Below are 20900 nucleotides of genomic sequence, written 5' to 3'. Positions count from 1 at the left end.
ATTTTCATAAAGTAAAAGTTTCTATCAATAAACTCCTAATAAGTATGAAAATATATACCACCCTCTCGAGATATTTTTGGTGTACCTATTCTTTTGTATTAATATTTTAATAAATATTTACGTTTTAATTGTTTTTATTATTATTTTATTGCAACCGAAATACTATTTATAACAAGTATTATATAGGTAGGACAGCTGGTAGGTTGTAGGTACCTAATCAATATTTATGTTTTACGCTAATAGGTGGTTTGGCATATGATATTTATCACGAATTAAGAAATCTTAATTCGTGCTGTGGCAATATAAACTTCTGTTTAGCAGGCTTGAGTTTTAATTTTTGGGCATTATAAATTGCACCGATTTGTTGTTCATAGATTATTGGGTTCCTTTCATCTTATCCCACTTCTCCGTACAAAAGTTAGGTACCTATACATATAATTTATAATGCATTGCATCGATTTGCGTGTACCGTCGTACCGGTACACCGCTCCACCGAGTTGTAAGTAATAAACTAATAAATAATAATTATGCACGGTTTATGATGTATGGTGTATCGACTGTTTTGTGTATTTATTAAAAAAGCATATTATTATTATTGTAAATACATATTTATTCCATTAAAGCTATGAATTATAACATAATTCTTACTTAAATTATATTTATTCCTAGGTCATTGTTTCCAAAAACGATGTTTAAAGTATTAATAGTTTTAAAAAAATAATGATTTTTCTATAAAAAAAATCACTCTAATAGTCTAACGGTCGTTTGTTCTAAAAGAGTTTGGAACAGATGACTGTTGGAACAAATGTTTTGTGGAACCACGGTTTAAGATAGACTATCTTAGACTATCTAGATAGTCTATCTTAAACCGTGTGTGGAACTAAAGAGATATTCCGTCAATGTTAATATAGGCAGCTATATAATAATAGCAATGATAATAATAGTCAATAATAATAATAATTATAATAATAAATAATTTGTAATTTGATAACATAATAATTTATGACGATTATTATGATGAAATTAATAGATTATATTGATTAAATGTTTCAATTTGTATAGCTAGCCTTATCCTTTACGACTTACTGCTTAATTGTGTATTTAAATATTTCAATCAAAACTGAAACTTAATATTTCTATCCCGTTTCACCGCCTTGTAAACTATAATTGAATAATACATTGTTATTATACTTCAAACGGTAGGCTCTACTCCGCAGACATCGCCATGACTGTAATGCACGAGTCCATTGACGATCCACAGTTGGTGGCGGCTGCCAATGTGTTTGTAGATGACATAATTGAGACCGCCAAAGTCGAAGCAGCACAACGAACAATGGTACCTAATACTTACGTAACTACATACTATTAAGTATTACAGTTATAACGCTCAAGTATCATTAATCAGTCCCTTGACTAGAACACTATTTAGTATTAATATCTGTGATGTATTAAATGATTGACATTTCATTCAGAAACAGTTGAATAGGTTCTGGGTTTTGCCACTTTAAACAATGTTAAGAAAAGTTTAATAAATTATCTTTTTGATCGGCTACCCCCTTTTTAAGTCTTTTAAATGCTACATTTTTAATTTAACGCTATAACATTTGTTTGCATTTTGCTCTGATTACACATGATTTGTATGTGTCATGTTTAATATAATGAGTTAAACATTATATGGATACTATCATATTATATGGTTGCTGTTGCTGTTATTTAATGTTATGATCCGAAACACGGCAATGACTTATATGAATGACCCGTGCCTGAAAAAAAAGATCATAAGGCTATTAAGATTGACAATAATAACTAATTTAGTGTTATACCTTACTACTCAACCATATTATCACCCTAACATATTACCTATTTTAAATTATAATTCTTGTTGGGGTACCTATGCATGTAAGTAGTGAGAACATTGCATACACAAAGCTTAATTAGATATTTAGTATCCTTATTAAAAATACTTTTATATTCACAATTCATTTCCTATATAGCTATAGTTAAGCATTGGATAATACGATTATTATTTGTATGTGCTATTATAGATCTAGAATGTTGTCATTTAACTTGATATATGGATTGAGACAATCCATTTCTAGTATTACAAGTTTGAATATATTTTCAAACATTGTTGTTCTACACACGTCTCCTTTGGCCGCATTTAATGATATTATTTTAAATACCTAATAGAAATCAGTAGCATATTTAAATGAATACATAAAATGCTTTTACTGAATATGGTTTTCTGAGCTGTCATACTATGTATACTATAAACATTATACATTAAATAATAAATTAAACATATATACAATGATAATATTTGATTTTAATAAGTACTATCTATGATTAACTTGATCAAAGAAGACATTAATTAGTGAAACTTCAATTTTGATTTATAAAATTAATGTAACAATAATAAAGTAAACCATACCATTATCTCCTCTTAAACTTCAGAATAAGATTTTCCAAAAGGATTGAATGTATACATTTGTTATAAATTAATAAGGATAACTTGCAAGTTTTGAAGTCAGATTTTTATGAAAAGGGATAAGAGCTTTCACTTAGGTCTACAATTTAAATTTGTGTCATAATTTATAAACATCTAAAATACCTACAAAAATGAGTTAAAATTTCTTATTATTTACAAAATTAAATCCAATTTTATTTTATTTTCAGACTAAATGCAATGGAGGATCTCATTTATGTAAGATCAAAATATTTATTTCTTAATACCATTGAGTAATATTCATTAATTTGATTTATTATTTTATAGTTGAATCAAACATAAAAAAAATTAATGAATGGCAGAATCGAGCTAAAGGTGTTCTTAGACGTTTTATGACAACCATATGTGTAAGATTTCAAGATCTTACCTCCAAATAATGCAAAGAATAATGAATTGGAAAAAAATGGTTTACAATAATTTCTTTAAATTAGTTTGACTGGATAAGTCTCCATAAAGTTACCTACTATATCAAACACAATATACAAATTATGATTATCTACAAAAATATGATATTAAATAATTATAATTTAAGCGCCATTCAAACTATTTTAGCAATAAAAGATTAATAAGTGTTAATGTTTCTTTACTATTAATACTGTGAACTTAGTGTTTAAGTATATAATGTTGGTGCAACATGTATTTATTATTATTTATTTTAATATTTAAGTTATATTTGTTAAAAAAAAAAAATCATATTGCGCACACAAATAATTATTATTTTGGAAAGTGTATTTAATAAAAAAACCTATTCATATTAAAGGAAAATTTATTTCCAAATGTTCAGATTAAAAGTTAATTTATCTTGTTTATAATGAAAAATAATGTATTAATGCGTATAAAATTATGTTACAGTTAAAGTATGAATGCCTATTGGTTAAAAGTTAAGCTAATCATATCACTTATCATTTGTATATTGGACTATTTACATAATAATACAATTTCAGTTAACTTCAGTCCTAAGTAGGTTATATAAATTAGTTATTCAAATTCAAATATGTTAAAAATATTTTTTGTTTTAACCAAATCTACTCCATGTTTGAGACAATTAAACAACGAGAAATCAATTAAACTAATATTCATATTTTTTCCATAACAATGTGTCATATAGGTACGCATTATATAATACCATGGGGCCATATATTGTGTTGTGATTAAAATTGTATTATTAAACTGATTGCATAGTAATTAACTCTGGTATTAAAAACAATAAATATGTAAACCTTGACTTTTACTTAAAAATTAATTAAATCTTAATCTATGGTTTTTGAACATATTATAATAATTAACATTGTAAGTGAATATAATTACATTGAGCCTAAAAGACAAAATTTTCTGTTTAATATTATATTTATTAAGTGCTAAAACACATTCTGTATTATTCTTTATGAATTATGTAACTTAAAGTTACCTTATCCCAAAACCCTTAACTTAAGTCAATTATGTTTATTTTTATTATTTTACTTTGACAATCAAAATTAATGTATTAATATCATATTACTTGAAATATATTATTTCTATGTCAATGCGTACTGTATTTTTAATTTAGTTTTTTTTTGTTAATTTGTTTGTTACGGCTTAATCTAAAATATTACAAAATTAATTGTTAATAAATAAAAATTGTGTCATGGTATCATTAATCATATAAAGTTATTCTCAAGGATTAAAGTATGAGTAGTGTAATAATAGAATATAGAGTTCCAATTGTAGAGCATTTATTAGTAATGTTAATAAGAGAATAAAAAATAGAATTTCTAGAGTATAATTATATTTATTATTCTTTAGCTTTTTCACTTAGAATTAATGTTGTCATTCCATGTCAAATGTGTTATTTTATTGTAATGGTGTTTGTACCTTAATATTACTTTAATAGTATCATTAGTTGAATACCATATCAACCATTTATAATAATAATTATATTGTATTAAAAATATGGTTTAGTTTTATTGTTAATACATTTTTGTAGTATAGTTAGTAGACATAATAAATATCGATTAAAAGTACTTCATGTCAATTTTTTTACATCCGTAACTCCCAATTTATAATAAAATTAGAAATATTTAATGTATTTAATGCATAATTGTTAACCCACGTGAAATTGCATGTTTTTGTTTTTAAAATTTTAACGTTAATCAAAAAGTTTTATCTAGAAAATTCTTATAAGTTTATATGGACATGATATTTAAATTAAACAAATCATTCATTAACTGCAATTGTTAACCCATTAAACAAGAAAAACTAGTATAATTACAGCTAACAATTTTGTTTAAAAATTAATACGACAATTTTTATGTGCTAGTGTGCTCAACACTATCTTATTAAAACTTGAATACCAATACACATTAAGCTGGCCCTAGTTATCTTATTCCTCATAATACAATTTTTGTAAAAATAAATAAATACTAAAACATAATTATCATTCCTGAAAATATTCAATTGTTTTGAAATGAACTATTCGATTTTGACACCAGAGAAGAATATATTCAGTGTTGAATCGATTGTCTCAGTAATGATTAAATACATCATATTTTTCAAATGATGGTAACACAATAAAATTATCAAAAAAGATAATAAATCAAAAATTATTTATCAATTATTAAAAAATACATAATATTTTCATATATATTTTAAAGAGTATAAACATGCAGAAATTAAAAAAAACCAATTATTTGTGAGTTTGTGACTACAATAAGATTAGGTCATCTGTCACACATATCTTCTTTACATCAAAGAAACACAATTAAAAATGTAACACATAATATTACAAAACTAAAATATAATTTCACTATTATGATTAGTATACAAAATAATAGGAAAACTACCTTTTCGTGGTCACTAAATGTTTGTAACACTACTGATTATATAATGAAATTTGAAAAATAATATTATACATTATTATTAAGCTCCACTATTAAAATTAACAAAATAATACAAGTATTAATATTCAACTGATTTTTCTTTCCTGACTGTCTAAACTATTTATGATTGATATTTAATACTTTTACCTGTTCTTAGAAAAAATCCTATTGATTCTTATATGTTATTGTATTTTCATTTAAAAATTATTTTTACAGTCTCTTTAAAAAAAAAAAAAAAAAATATTATAAAATCAATAGTTCTTATATTGATTGTTCAACATTCTTGTATTAAAAAACTTAGTTAAAACTTAAAAACTTATAGTTGAAAACAATACACATTTCCACATATAAATTCAACATCCAGACTGAAGATTCATTGTAGAAATTGTTTTTGTAATCATTGGAGTTGTGTTCAGACTTTTGTAAATGCCAACTTTGAATGTTTCCAGTAACAAAGATAATGCCATTTCTAAAAATAATTCAACATTGACAACATTGAATAATAAGTATTTTTAATAAAAGAAGCAATATAATAAATATTATATTATTTATCTAAAATTAAAAATAAAAAGAGTATAAATGAGAACATTTATAAAAGTAAAAACAAATTTGTTTAAATAATTGAAATCTCTATACATATACTAATTGAGTCTGAAAATTATTTTGAATAAAATATAAAACCTAACATAATACACTGCAAAACGACTATGTTCATATAATTTTTATGAATTTTGTCAGATAATAATATAAATAACATATTATATAAGTCGGAAATTATGGATTTTATAGATTTAAAATTTTTTTTTTTTTTTAACTATACTTGCAGCATTTTTAGTTACAGAAAGGTTCAAGTCTGTTAATACAAAATGGGAAAGATGATGTTTTTTTTTCTAAAGATTTGATGAAACTTAGTTAGTATTAAAAAGATTCAATTAGTATAATATACCTTAAAAAAAATTCAAAACAACTTTTCTTAAAAGGTTTTAATAGGACTCAATTTGCACATAGCCATTGAAATAAAACAGGTCAATACCAATCAAAAATGTGGTAAATGTGGAAATCCAGAATGAATAATATATATAAATACTTTACCTCTAGACATCGACAAAGAATCAATGTGGTTCCTTATTGTGCTAGAAACTTCATCATCATCAGACAATAGTGCACTCAGTATTGCTGGTACTAACACAGAGTTTGTAGACAAGTTACTATTGTTAAACTGTAAATAATGCAGTAATAATCCAAGAGATGGCAAACGTAAATGTGAACTAGGATTCCTGATCAATGAAGTGACTTTATTCAAAAATGGTTCCAATGCTCTATTACTACAATAGGCAGAACGTTCCATGTCAGATAATAAATTATTTGCAGAATCTTAAACATACAAATGATTAATGATAAATGTTAATTTACTATACAAAAATTGTGATTTAAAATTACCAGAGTCTTTAAAACAGCTAAAGAAATTATCATAAGGTAAATCGTTTGATGTTTCGTTTGGTGGCTGTAATACAATGACTTGGTCGTTTTGACTAATTAGTAGATTCAAGTTTCCAATAGTTTTGTATCTCTCAATGATATTACTAAGAAGAAAATAATTCAGTTATTTAAAAATACTATATTTTAATGAAATAATATTTACCCAAACCACATTATATTTGATTTAATAAACACCATAGCATCTTGTGAATTGGCAGCAATATAGCTGTGTACTCGGTTACCAAATTTCGTTAAAAGAGTATTAAATTCTTTTCTTGCAGCACTCACATTTAAATTATTCTTAAAAATAAAAATTTTCAATTGATTTAAATATAGTATTGTAAAGTTATTTAATTTATAAAATTAACTAAAATAATTACACTGATAATGGTCAAGAAAATTCCTAAAAGTTTATGAAGTGCATCTGTATAGAACGAAAAATATACTGTTGGCTCTAAACTTTCTAATAAATCAAGAATATTATTGAGCAATAAAAGATGGCCAGATTTCATTGCTCTAAACTCAAGATAACAACATCGACGTAATGGAGCTGATAATAGTTCAAATACCCTAGAATAGAAAATGAATAAATAAAAATCTAAGCACAAATAAAACCAATTATAATATAGTACCTTAGAAACAAAAGAGGATGAGTTGTACATAACCGCTTAGCTAATATTTCATAATCATATATTTTTTTGTTCAATTCTTTATCCCTTTTAATTTTAGTAGATACAATTGATGACACAACGGTGTGTGAAATTGAATCCAAAGCACATCCTTCACTTTCTGTTAAAATTAAAAACAATTGGATTTAAACATTAATGAATCAATCATATACTAAAACTGAAGTATACCTTTTATAATTATTGGATCCAAGAAGCTATCCATATCATAATATTGTAATTTACTAATGATGTTTGGATCATTAGTGTATACAAGACTTAAAATCTGTTTAAACACTACCATGTTTGAACTGAAAAAACCATAATAGATTGATGAGTTAAAGATGAAGATACCCAAAAACTTACTTATTACCTATTAATATATTTTAAATAAATATTGTGGAAGATTTCAACACAGTTATTTTTAGCCAAACAGTTTTTCAATATTACTGATAACTTAGACAGCATGAATGCAGATAACTCTGTCCAAGTTATATTTGGATCTTCGTTTTTTAATTTACATTCTTCAATCATGTACAATAACAATGCAGTGAGCTTAAAAAATAACAATAATAATGAAACTTTTATATTGAAAATTATAATTAACAATTACATGAAAGGCATTAAATATTTAAATATTTTATTAGTACAGAGTAGGTAAAAAGTAAAAATATATTTTTTTTTAAACTAAATTATTTCATCTAATTAAATGACAATAAAATGAATTATCCTTCTATTATCAAATATCAACAATTACAATAAAATGCTAAGAAATATTAAATATTTTCAATTTAGAACTAATACATTAAATATTTACAATTGACTTCATTCGAAAATATCATAAATAACTTTTTTTAATTTGAAGTATATTTTATAAATATACAATCATATGCATTTTGTATAATAAGTATATATTATTTTATTATTAATGGAGAAAAATTGTCCGCCAATAGAATTCCTTAAGTTCGTTTTTAATTATTTATTTATATATATATATAAATGGGAATTTACTAACATACAGCACAAAATAATACATATTCATTTACAAAATATAAATATAATATATAGTATAATAATGAATAATTGTTCATCTATTAATATCAGAACTTGGCTATATAGTAAGGATGGCAAATTATTCGAATGAAATGTTATGTTTAAAAGTTTCTCTTGACATAAAAAAGAAATCAAAATAACTATTATAATAATAATATATAATAATATTAACATATATTACAATATTATAATAATATTATAATATTGTATGCTAAAGAAAGAACTCTAAGAAAAAATGTAAGGAAATTATAGTTATTACTTATTATAATAAAAGGGTATTATTAAAATCAAATAATTTTAGTTTTAATAGTTTACCTGATCATGGTTCAATAACATTAATCCTTCATTTGATCTACTTTTAGAAGCATTCATTTCTCTGCCTTGCCATAACTTTGGATTTGTTGTAATAGCTGTTATTAAATCAAGAACTGATGAAGGTTCAAATCTAAAAAAAAATATAATAATTAACATAAACAAATTCAACTTATACAATTTCAAAAATTATATAACAGTAGTATTTAAAAGTTTTAATCAAAATATTTTTAATAATACTAGTTAAAATGAAAACAAAATGTAAATATCAATGATTTTAAGGTTACTATTAATAATAATTTATGAATAAATTAGAAACTAACTTTTCAACATTATTTAGCTGTAATAAAATATCTAAAACACACTCCAATGATGACCAATTCATGTGGTGATTGAGCAAAGTTAATAAGTATGGTCTGCATTTTCTTACAGAATTCCATTTCTCACAAGTTGTCTTAGAAAACAACATATTAACCTAAATAAACAACATTAAGTAATAATTTGAATTTTATGTTTAAATTTTAATGATATATTACCTGTTGATCAATTGTTAAATCCGATATTTTTAATTCAATTTCTTTTGGTAGATCTACAAAAAGTGAACGTTTTTGTCCTTTAATTAAATTATCAACTTCCATCAATTCTGATTCATTTGTTATTTTACTTTTTTGAGGTGGTGTTTTATTTTTTTCTACGAAGTATAAATTTAAATTAAAAAATCCATCATCAAGAAACAACAAATACAATTTAGCTTAAAAACTAGTTTTGGGATTTTTATTTTTTTTTTATACAAGATAATTTTTTTTAAAAAAACTAGCTTGTAAACTAAATTGCAATAATTATTTCATAAAAAATTCAAATAACAAACCATATTTGTTTTTATAATTCAATAGAATCATAAGCAAATTATTTTGTTTTTTCTTTGTATTCAATTGAAGAAGTATCAATTTAACAATAGACATTAATACTTTGTTATAACCACATTTCGTCATTAAAACTTTAAGTAAATGGCAAGTTATATTTTCATTAGCCACAGCAGTGCGCACAAATCCTTTACTTTTTAACATATTTTTGAACATTGAAATCATACACTTTTGAGCGAGTAATTTTGAATCTTGTGATATTGACTATAAGCATAAAAATGAAAATATAATATATGAAATAAAACTATGAAATTGTTACATTGCAACATACTTGTAACAATGATAAAAATTCTTCACCCTCAATCTTAGAAGTAAAAAGATTTTTAATGATTGAGTCAACATTTATATTTTTATTCCTTTCTAATATATTGATTGGGTCGTCTAAAATATTAAAATTATTTGTTTAAATAATATATTCATATTAAAATGATGATATGATAAATATTACTCATTTCCAAAATGTAATACCTTTTTTTAATAATTTCATTTTATTAGTCAATTGTACTTTTTCTTCTACTTCCATCATTGTTGATTCTTCATTTAATGTTAACACCGATGAGAATATTTGACCACCTTGTGCTCCACGCCTCTGTTGTACTTGAACAAGTTGAACCATATAAGCTTTATCCATAACAGCAGCTTTAATAGCTTCTGGATCATGACATACAGCTTTGTCCAATATTTCCAATAGTTTGCTAAATACAATTTTAATTTCCATATCTCAAAAAAATACTAAGTAATATCAAATTCAATATTATGATATTTACCTCATTGATGCAACTGGTATCCCAAATGATTGAATAAATAATATTAATTGAGGTGGTTCGAGATCAGTCAATGCTTCTTCTACAAGTCTAGGAACCCTAGACCTAATCATACGGAGCTTAAGCCAATCAGGTATTAGTAATGCTTCTTCTGATGTATCAACTAAATAAGCCTGTAAAAAAAAAAATAACAAAACAAAAATGCTGTGATGAATAACTATTAAACAATATTTCAATTTTTTTTTTTAATAATAGAAAATTATGAATTTACTTTAGGCATTTGTTTTCTATCTATTGGAAACCAAGCTTCTAACAAATTATCAAATTTCAGTGGATCATGAATACACTGAGGGCCATAAGTTAGCAATATAATCATAGCATGTACAACCAAAATGTGTAAAGTGCATTCCTGACCACCTGGCCATGTTACGAGAATTTGATCTTGATTCTCTGACCAAGGATGATTTTGACGACAAGGTTCTCTAGCCTAATATCAATAATCAACATTAATTAATAAATCAATACATTAAATGTTAAACTTTTAAAAAAACTGACTTACCCTGTTTAGAAATGTGTAAAATATGTTAACTAAAGAATTTAAAGCAATATTGAATACTGTAACTGTATCTGTTGATATAGGCAGAACTGCGGCCATAACTGTACTTCGTTCGACAATTAACTGTGCCATATCAAGAACCATGTCAGTAAGTTGCTCATTAGTTAAGCTATCTGCCTTGTCCACATCAGATGTCCGTTCAGCCAGAAATGTCAAATATGCTGTTATTAAATGTGGATCATTTTCTACTTGACAAGCTTGTCTAAGAGCAATAACAATCTAAAAATATTCAAGTAAACGAATAATTAAAAACCCATTTTATTAAGCTATAAATTATGAAATTTACCTGAGATTTAAAAGCAGGAAAATTTGGAAGTTGTGGCAGACTTGTTAACAACCACGAAACATCAGTTTTTGATTCAATTACTTTATCAACATCAATAACTTTATCATCAGCTGCATTTAATAGTAATTTTAAACCCTTTGAAAATTAAAATTAAATATTGGTTTAACACATTTATAAATACAATAAGGAAAGAAATAAAAACATGAAATTCAAAAACAACATTAATAATTTTACTCGAAATCTAAAAAAATATTATTAATTTAGTAATGCATATAAACTTTTCATTCTGTATTTTTACTTACTAAAATAGCGTGTTGCCTACTAGTTGGAGAACTTAGGCGTCTCAAAAAATACTCCAAAACTTCACAACTTATTATTGGATCAGTTTCTGGATGCATTAACAGCTTTTTCAGATGATTTAGCAATTGATTAAATTTACCTTGTTGCCGACAACTTGGACTCAATAAAAACTCACATAAACACTGAACAGGTAAATGACTAAAAGAGCAATAATTTAATGACAAAATTACAATTCTTAGCAATTATAAAATATATTTTGAACATATAATTACTTTAATGATCCTTCAGATGAATTTACTAAATCAGCTAGCCAAGGCATTGACTGTGAAGTTCCCTGGCGTTGAATGATGTCCAAAAGAAAATCTGGGTCTCTTGAACGACACAATAAGTGGCCAATACGTAAGTTTGTATTCATGACTTTTAATTGTTCTAAAATAGCTGATGGTGGACGCCTTGGTGGTCCTTTAGGATCCATACCCATAAGTTGACTTAACAGTAAACTCGTTTGTTCAGTTATTGTAACTTTTGTAGAAGCTGCAGCTAAATATGATTCAAATTCTAATATTTTTTGTTTTTCAACTGATTGCAACTGAAGATCTTCCAAGAATGTAGGAAAAGAAAAATTATTTGTGATACACATCTCAATAAACATTCTTAACATTGGATATTTTCTGCAAGCTAGAGTTCCAAAAACTAATGGTATATGAGCACAATATATTAACATTATCAACCATGTTTTCCAATATAAATTTGATATGGCTAATTGTGGGGGTGTATACCCAAATGGTAACTCTATTTTATCAGGATGATGATATTCACATAAATTCAACAACATTTCAAACAATTCGTATTTGTCAGCTAAAAATAATATGGTTAATTAATATAAAAAATGTATTAAGAACATATAGATATAAACTATTACCTCTTATGATATTACAATTTTGATACACCTGTAGTGAAGCCGCACGTTTTACTAATTGGTCCATTAATTCCAATGCGTCTGGTGAACTTAGAGGATGTTCTTTTGACAATCCCATCATAAGTATAGTTAAAACTGTACCTTGTAACAATGGTACTTCTGTAGCAATTCTAAATATTGTTGTTCTATCTTGCTCTGGGGGCCAACTTTCTAATTTATAATACTGGTCAGGTGCCTCCATTAATAATATCTAAAATCATAAAATAAAACTTATAATATTATTTTCATAACAAAAACTATGCAGTATACATAAAGAGAGTAGGTAAAAATATTTTATAAATGATAAATAAAATATATACTTTGTGTAATGCATGAACATAATCAGTAGGAGCAGGTCGATATGTGCTTAAAACAATATCTTGGAGCCATACAACTCCATCTTGTTGAATTTTTGCTATAATGTTTTGCATTTTTTCAAACTAAAAAAACAACTAGTTAAACTTTTTTTATATATAAAATATATTTTAATATTTCTTTTACCTGCACAACATCTTTTCGTTCTGAACGCATATATGGGTATACAGTTAGAAATATGCACAATGTTAAGAGATCTACAATTCCAGCAAAAACTCTGTCCTTAACCTCAGGAGTTTGATTTAATGGCTCTTTAGCATTAATAAGACCTTGACAAAAGGTCAAAAAGTTGAAATCTGATCGAACTTGGCGAGATATTTCTCTTAGGAGTCCACGTAACGGTCTCAAATAATCATCCCGTATTATCAATAATTCCTAATTATGAATTCAGATTTTTAGTAAAAGAAAATTATTCAAAAGCATTTTAAGAATTAAAACCTGAAAAATATCAGCTAAAAGTATTGCACTTGAATCTGGTTCAGCTTTGAAAATAACTTGAAAAATTGCCATATTATTTGTATTCCGTGAAGTCGACATTTCATTATAAACTACATTTTTTAATATAACTGGCAAATTATTTGGATTTGCTGTAATCAACTCTCTAAAAAAATAAATAATAAGTGATATTATTGTGAAATGTTGGACTTAAATTCTAGTTATTTGTAAGAATAAAATAAAATTAATTTCACTTACTTGACACATGATACATAAAAGTTGCCCATGGCCTTTGTTTTCAATCTCATTTTGACAATAGTTGAAATAACATCAAAATCTCTTTGAGTGCGTGATGTACAGTTAACACAAACTGCTAAAAGTAATTCTTGAGCTGGCCGTGTAAGCTTAGCATTTTGTAACCAAACTTCCAATTTTCCAGCAACCATAACTCGAATCTAAAATTACAATTTATAGTATTCATGAAATGATATTAGTTGTGATGGCTAACCTCTAACATTCCAGCAGCAACAGATAATAATTTTAATAAATTCCTGGATATTCCTTCAGTTGATTGTCTTCTGATTAAATATTCTTTGGCAACATCTAAAATTATATTTTCAACTGCTGATTGATTTGCTCCATATCTTGACATAATAGAAACTTCATTAGAATCTGGTAACAATAATGCTGTTTCTGTTGTACTCATAGTGTCCAAAAAATCCAAAGGAATCAAGGGTGAAGTACGTGTATTTAAACTTATTTTTATGTTTTCAACAAAATATCGACATTCTTCATTATCTACCCACAAACGTTCTCCCATTGAGTCTTCTACAAAAACCTAAAAATAAATAAATAATAATATTACTTAAAAAATTACCAATTACTAATTAGTATAATCAGATTTAGAGGAATTACTTTAACAAATGCTTCTGGCCAATGAACTAATTTATCGTGTGATGCCATTAATAAATTAACAGAAGTAACTGCAGCTACTATGTTATATTGACGCTGTTTAGTTGAAGCAACTGAATGACATGTAAGGATGGAGCACAAAGCATTTATAATTTCTTCATTATGAAATAACGTAGGAAATTGACGAGCAGCAATTAATAAACTCCAAAATAATTCTGGTTTTAATCGCTGAGTATGCATGGTTTTTAAAGCTCCAAAAAGTAATCCAACCTAAAATTAAATAAGTATAATTATTTAATGAAAATAATTGTATCAATCATGATCATTTAATAATTGAATAACAATGATATTTTACAAATTTTTCTTTTGTTTGTATCAAACAAAATATAAAATGTAAATACTTAAGATTTGTATACTACTTTGATAATAATAAAAAAAATTTAATAATTAAGTATAATATATAATTGCAAATTAAAATAATTAAATATTTCACGTATGTCTTGTGTGTACTTTACATATTCAAAATTAATTTAATTATATACTTACTGCTTTTAGATTTTCTTGATTTTGAATTGAATAACTCAATGATTCAATTAAGTCAATGGAATCGACTTCAATACACATCTGTTCCCAACCAAATGAACTATGACTAGAGCCTGTGTGTTTAGGCTTTTTACTAGGTATAGCAGCTATAACAGGTCCAGTCCGTTTTCTATCTACATTTAAAACAGTAAAATATATTAATACTAAATGTCATAAATAATGAAGTTTTGCTTTCTTTAGATAAACACCACAGCCACAGTTACATATAGTATTCTACAAATAGTATAAAAACCAAAAATTTGATTTTGATAAATACTCGTTTGTACAATTATGTTGTCATCTGGTGATGTGATTATCATCAGTGTCAAACTTAGACAATTATAAAACTTACCAGATAAAGTTGATTCCATTAACTTTCTATGTAATAAAATATTACTACCACGTTTCTCTTGTGGATTTGGTTCTACGCGACTATTTTTCGAACCCAATGCCACCAAATCTCCAGGCAAGTATGCATTTTTCGATTTTCCTCCACGACTCATCTTAGACGAATAACTGCTACTTTAATTAATAACAAGTAACATGCAGGCCACAGCTAATACTGAAGTGCGTATGGTTCAATGATTGTAACTTGTAAGAACATGGACACACGTAGGAGCACCACTAATACAGCCGGCAAACACTAGATATTTGATTGTATAAATTTTTACTGTCATAAAAAGTAAAATATGATAGTAGATACCTACTACACACGAAATAGTTGCTGGTGACTACTAAATGTCTAAATAAGTAGAAGTTTATAGTTTAGACGCCTTTAGACCGTACTTTAAATGTCCAAATCCCAAGGTATTACATCATTAAGTAATTATGATGCAGCTAATACATCACATTTCTCAAATCACAGAAACACAAATGTTAAAGTCAAACGATGATTTATTGCTACAATGCTACGACATACCTACTCAGTACTCAACATGTAATGACAGAATAATAATAATTTATTACTATCTTCGTCATGCAATAAACAATACATTTTCAACTATTTCATTGATAAGAGAGAGATGTGATATCTTAAATTTAGTCAGGCGCCCACGATTTAGAATTTAGATCACAGTCCGACTAGGGCACTATAAACAATATTAATACATAATATAATATTATTTATTAACATTTATGAAAGTGATTTAGGTCCTATGTATCCCAGAATATTATAACATTTATAACAATGTGTAAGCCCGTGTACCTATAAGACAAAACGTATGTTAGGCCTTACCTACTGATCATAGACCCATTTTTAATATTATAAAATCAACGATAAACTTATTTAACCATAATTAACTTATTAGTCATTCACCATAAACTAAAGATTAAATTAATTGCTATAAACTAGCAGGCGCGGCGTTTGGGGGGGCCATGCTCCCCCAAGAGTCTAGACATCATAAGTTAGGTATCTATAAATGGTTATTTATTCTAAGCTTCGCACATTGATTAAATATTATGTTAAATTAGTCAATGCTTTGCAGATATAATATTATTATTGCTTAGATTGCAAGTTAGTTTTCACATTCACACTGCTTTTGCTTTTGTGCATCAGATTAAAAACATGGTTACGGTCGGTCACAAATTAGATTCTGAGTGAAGCGAGATGCGAGAATAATAATAATAATTTTATTATTGAATAGTTATATGTTTTTCCTTTGTATTAGCCTAAATGGGTTAGTAAGAGTTGAAAATGGAATTTTTGGGCCAAAACTCAAAAGGATATTGCTCGCTCCCCTCTAGAAGACAAATCAAATCCGCTACTGTTAACTAAGTGTTTCTGGCGATCGTCCCCCTAGAAACCGGCCATCGCCACTGTATGAAGTCAATAAAAAAATGTTTGTAAAAATAAATACCGGTGGTTTCGTTGACTGTTGTATATTACGTTTTCTCATCTTTGGGTATCGATTACTTATTATTTATAGTAGTATGAAAATAATTTTTAAGAATTAACTTTAAAATAACCAAGTTAGGTACTTACTATGACTAAGTTATTTTTAAATATTAAAACTATTTTATAATTAGTTAAATGTATAGATATAGATATAATGCTGGCTTAGCTTGTTACTGTCCAACTTAGAGTTTTATGAAAGATCTCAGTTCTAGCTCATTGGTTAATGAGATATATATTTTAATATCTTTGGTTGCAGGTCGCAGAACGACCGTTGAAACTTTGAAAAAAAGCGGTGAACTTTCATAAATGAGATAGTGCATTAATTCACAAGAAATCGGAAACTACCATTATGGAAATAATGGAAATATTGTCAATCTGTTGCATATAGAGTAATATTACTCTATAGTCTATGCTCATTGCTCAGTGGTCGAATCAATATAATAATATTATAAAAAAAATAATAATAATATATTATAAAATGTATAATATAAAAAAAATTGTATATTAATATATTATTAATTATTATAATATAACAATATTACAATTACTACATAATATATAATATTACTCTATAGGTCGAATGAATATCGTCTGACGTTCATTGATTACATTACATATCGGCTTTCACCATTTATACGTTTTTAGATTTCATAGGTTGGTACGAAATTCAAAATTCTAATCACATACTTTATCTATAAAAAAAAACCGACAAACGATAATATACATTATACATAATATTAAATATACAATACTTTTTTATAGTCCGTGATACAAATGGTATATTATAAATAATAATATATTATTATATTGACTGTAGCTCTGTCTGTCTAGACTCTCGGTGCTATCACTAATTAATACTATTATTTATTATATATTTTGTTTTATATGTTGTTATTTACTTTATTCTAATAAATAATAAAAAAAAAACAATTTATTTACTAAAAAGTAAAATAATTGTCTCTGCCTAGAAAACGAATTTCGTTAACCAAAAGCGTCATGAGTTCAGAGCTGGAAAAAGTAACTGAAGATATTGATCGAGCAGTTCATTTACTCGATTTACTGAAATCTAGATATTTTTTCTTGAGAGCTAAATATGATATAGGTAGGTAAAGTTTATTGTCTATTTTGTATCTAGCATCAACATGATATTTTTGTTTGAGAAAGATATGCATTTAACTCGTTATTTTAGTGTATGCTATTGAGTAATGTTTATTAGTACAAAACATTTATTATTTTACATTATATTTTTTAGACCTTAACTCTCAAACAGCATATGCGTCTAAAGATAATCAATCAGATTACCAGCATTCATCTAATGATCTTCAGTCATTTATTATGCTGGAACTTCACCTTTTAGAATATGCTTGTACTTATGGTATTTATTCCATGAATATGTATGCAACTCGTTTAAAAACCAACCTAAATTACAATGAAAAAGACCATTTTTTTTTAAAGTAATATATTTTAAATAAATTATTTAGTTTTTACCTTTCTCATTATTAATTTATATTATTTGTTTTCAGACTTCTTAAAGATCACTTACGGAGCTTAATTGAAACTAATACAGATATTAAAAATCTTTCTGTGGATTCTTATGATAGCTTTACTTCATATATAAATTCATTTAAGGTATATGCCAATGTTTTGAATAGTGTTAATGAATCGAACATTACTTTATTAAATGAAACTGATACAAACAAGTAAGTTTGATAGATTAAAGATTAAATAAATTATTGTTAGTTAAAATGAAAATGGTATTTTACAATCAAAACACATTATTATAATATATTATATATATTAATTAAATTGTGTTGTTATTTATACACAGTGAGTAATAAATTGCTATAACATGATATTATGTTGCATAACTTATATAGTTCTTTAATCATATAATGTACTGTCAAAAATAAATATACTATAAAAAAATAAAATGTTTTATTTAACTATAAATATTTTGTGTTTGATTGTATTTTATCATAAAAATACTTCTTGGTAATAATTATAATTCATCCATGTGTTACAAGTTTTGGCCAAATTATTTACCTATAGTGGTTCTTATAGTTTTGTAAAGGCCTGATAATTTATTAGATTTTAAGTGATTTTTCATGTTCTAAACAAATCTTTTCATATTATATGAAATATATTAGATATGATAATTAAAAATAATGTTCTATATTTTATAGAAAAAAGAATAAGCTAATGAAGAAAATTTCAAAAATCAATCTGATGTCAAATATTATTACACTATTTGTATCAGACTATATTACAGACTTTAAAACTGAAGAAGGAAGGGCAGCTTTGAATATGTCTTTAAAGTATAGAACTCCTAGAAGTATAGAATATTATACAACAAAATGTAATTCAAAAAAATAAGAACTCTTAAAGTTTTAGTTTGTATATAATATATTGCTTATTTTTTTATGTACAGGTACCTACAAATCGATAATAAAACAAATGTATTTATTGTATTTATTTTTGTGTTACACCTATTTTATTTCATTTGAGTTGGTCATATTTCTAACATGTAATAACAATCAATATTATCATTAATTCATAATTATTTTAGTTTTAATAATGATTGCACAATATACTGTCAGCAAAAGCTTATAATTATAGTGTAATAATAATAATAAGTGCTATAAATCAAAATAATTATTGATTGTACAGAAAAAGTATACATTTTTTTTCAAATGAAATACTTATTATATTTAATTTTAAAAGTTTATGTGTATACTGTAATGTTTTTTAATTTAATTTTACTAGACAGATGGTATCACTGGTATATTCCAATTTTCATATTTTATATTTTATTTATTTATTAAAATATCGTTATGTATTCCTTTTCTATATTTTAAATTAATCTATACCAAATCTCACATTCCTTCGATTAATATTTTTTGATGTTTAAAATATTATTACACTGTATAATATATCTGCATATTTTTTTTTTTAAACACATTTAACATAGTAACATTTAAACTACTAATCTGACACCTGAGGCAGAGAGTATAAAAAATTAGACAATAAGTACTTTCAATACATTACTTTACACATTTACAATAGTCTGACTGTTTATGTAACACAGTAGGATAAATCTTAGGGAAAGGAATTTATTTTTTATTTTGAAAAAAAGTTGTTTACACTACCCTTAGAATTTTTTTCCTTTTAGTCACCACAATAGTTTAGAAGAGATTTCTAATTGACACTCATTTCTAAAATAAATTATTATTTTTTTATTATTATTTATTCTACTCAAATCATGAACTAAGATGATTATTATTTTAGTTCATGATTCTGATCAGATTGTTGGATATAAATTTTAAAAGTATGTCTAACCTACAAATTAAGATACATTTTAATTGTTATCATCGTGGTCTAACTTGAAGTATTGAAATTGAAAATTGTATGAATTTTTAACAATAAAATAATTTTTGAAGTATTGATAATATTTGAACTACAAACTATAAAAGAAAAACATGGTTAAATATAATAAATATTTTAAATTTCTTTAAGAACCACGAATGAAAAAAAATATCCTGTATTACATTTTAAAGCTTTTGGACTGAAAAATATTTATCTGAAGAAATAAAAAATGTTCTAATTTAGTAACATAGATTTAAACTGTTTAGAAAATAATTAAATCTTGACTAGAATAGGATCCTATTCATATTTGATGAAATTTTGTAACTAGAAATTACCATTATCTTCAAAGTTGAAGATAAACGTAACTTTACTGTTTTGGTATAACATTAAGATATATATGCAAAAAGAATTAAACATAAATCAATCATCATTGTTAAACCAATACATTCTTCAGTTCCAAAGAATCTTTTAAACAGATGTTCTATTAAAAAAATATGTGGAAGTTGTAATTAAGTTTTATATACCACAATGGTTCAAATTTTTTTGATGCATTGATCAATCACATTAAATTAATAGAAAATATAAAAATGTTTAATTTAGATATTAAAATATCATTTAAGAG

The 20900-nt window shown here is 25.3% G+C and overlaps 2 protein-coding genes and 1 long non-coding RNA gene across 6 annotated transcripts; 2 read left to right on the top strand and 1 right to left on the bottom strand.

Moving 5' to 3' along the window:
* The first annotated feature begins 939 nt into the window (after positions 1–939).
* On the top strand, positions 940–4506 carry LOC114119624 (uncharacterized). Its single transcript, XR_003592055.2, has 3 exons — positions 940–1336; positions 2677–2704; positions 2774–4506. It is a non-coding gene; the product is annotated as an uncharacterized LOC114119624 (long non-coding RNA).
* A 590-nt stretch (positions 4507–5096) lies between these two features.
* Positions 5097–17018, bottom strand: LOC114119621 (integrator complex subunit 1). 2 transcript variants are annotated; one of them, XM_027981236.2, is made up of 30 exons: positions 15725–17018; positions 15374–15664; positions 14986–15155; positions 14443–14709; positions 14036–14365; positions 13786–13982; positions 13531–13693; positions 13219–13467; positions 13038–13157; positions 12682–12928; positions 12032–12617; positions 11762–11957; positions 11460–11594; positions 11117–11392; positions 10829–11044; positions 10561–10730; positions 10262–10488; positions 10065–10174; positions 9739–9997; positions 9407–9561; positions 9194–9345; positions 8874–9003; positions 7879–8060; positions 7698–7816; positions 7473–7629; positions 7221–7410; positions 7004–7140; positions 6802–6944; positions 6454–6735; positions 5097–5830 (listed from the first exon to the last, which is right to left on the bottom strand). In XM_027981236.2, the coding sequence occupies exons 2-30, from the start codon at positions 15522–15524 to the stop codon at positions 5715–5717; spliced, it is 5832 nt and encodes a 1943-aa protein (XP_027837037.2). In that variant the 5' UTR covers positions 15525–15664; positions 15725–17018; the 3' UTR covers positions 5097–5714. The 2 variants fall into 2 exon arrangements, with proteins under 2 accessions (XP_027837037.2, XP_027837036.2); XM_027981235.2 differs by having other exon boundaries at positions 15729–17018.
* LOC114119623 (uncharacterized) lies at positions 11931–19387 on the top strand. 3 transcript variants are annotated; one of them, XM_050197210.1, is made up of 6 exons: positions 11931–11949; positions 12048–12158; positions 17884–18017; positions 18168–18369; positions 18439–18615; positions 19099–19387. In XM_050197210.1, the coding sequence occupies exons 3-6, from the start codon at positions 17912–17914 to the stop codon at positions 19286–19288; spliced, it is 675 nt and encodes a 224-aa protein (XP_050053167.1). In that variant the 5' UTR covers positions 11931–11949; positions 12048–12158; positions 17884–17911; the 3' UTR covers positions 19289–19387. The 3 variants fall into 3 exon arrangements, with proteins under 3 accessions (XP_050053167.1, XP_050053166.1, XP_027837040.1); XM_050197209.1 differs by lacking the exon at positions 11931–11949 and adding an exon at positions 17172–17569; XM_027981239.2 differs by lacking the exons at positions 11931–11949; positions 12048–12158 and adding an exon at positions 17674–17692.
* The last annotated feature ends 1513 nt before the right edge of the window (positions 19388–20900 follow it).

This window comes from Aphis gossypii, chromosome 1 (assembly GCF_020184175.1).
Source record: "Aphis gossypii isolate Hap1 chromosome 1, ASM2018417v2, whole genome shotgun sequence".
NCBI classification, from domain to species: domain Eukaryota; kingdom Metazoa; phylum Arthropoda; class Insecta; order Hemiptera; family Aphididae; genus Aphis; species Aphis gossypii.
The sequence above is the reverse complement of the archived record's forward strand: the minus strand, read 5'-3'. Positions and strand labels throughout refer to the sequence as shown.

Bases quoted from the DNA above. Each gene is read 5' to 3' on its own strand.
- LOC114119621 (XM_027981236.2), bottom strand. From the start codon at position 15,524: ATGAGTCGTGGAGGAAAATCGAAAAATGCATACTTGCCTGGAGATTTG. The intron at 13,983-14,035 runs GTTAGCCATCAC...TTGTAATTTTAG, and splicing joins TTGCTGCTGGAATGTTAGAG to ATTCGAGTTATGGTTGCTGG. The intron at 12,618-12,681 runs GTAATAGTTTAT...TATTATTTTTAG, and splicing joins AAATTGTAATATCATAAGAG to CTGACAAATACGAATTGTTT.
- LOC114119623 (XM_050197210.1), top strand. From the start codon at position 17,912: ATGAGTTCAGAGCTGGAAAAAGTAACTGAAGATATTGATCGAGCAGTT. The intron at 18,370-18,438 runs GTAATATATTTT...ATTTGTTTTCAG, and splicing joins AAAGACCATTTTTTTTTAAA to ACTTCTTAAAGATCACTTAC. The intron at 18,616-19,098 runs GTAAGTTTGATA...TATATTTTATAG, and splicing joins AATGAAACTGATACAAACAA to AAAAAAGAATAAGCTAATGA.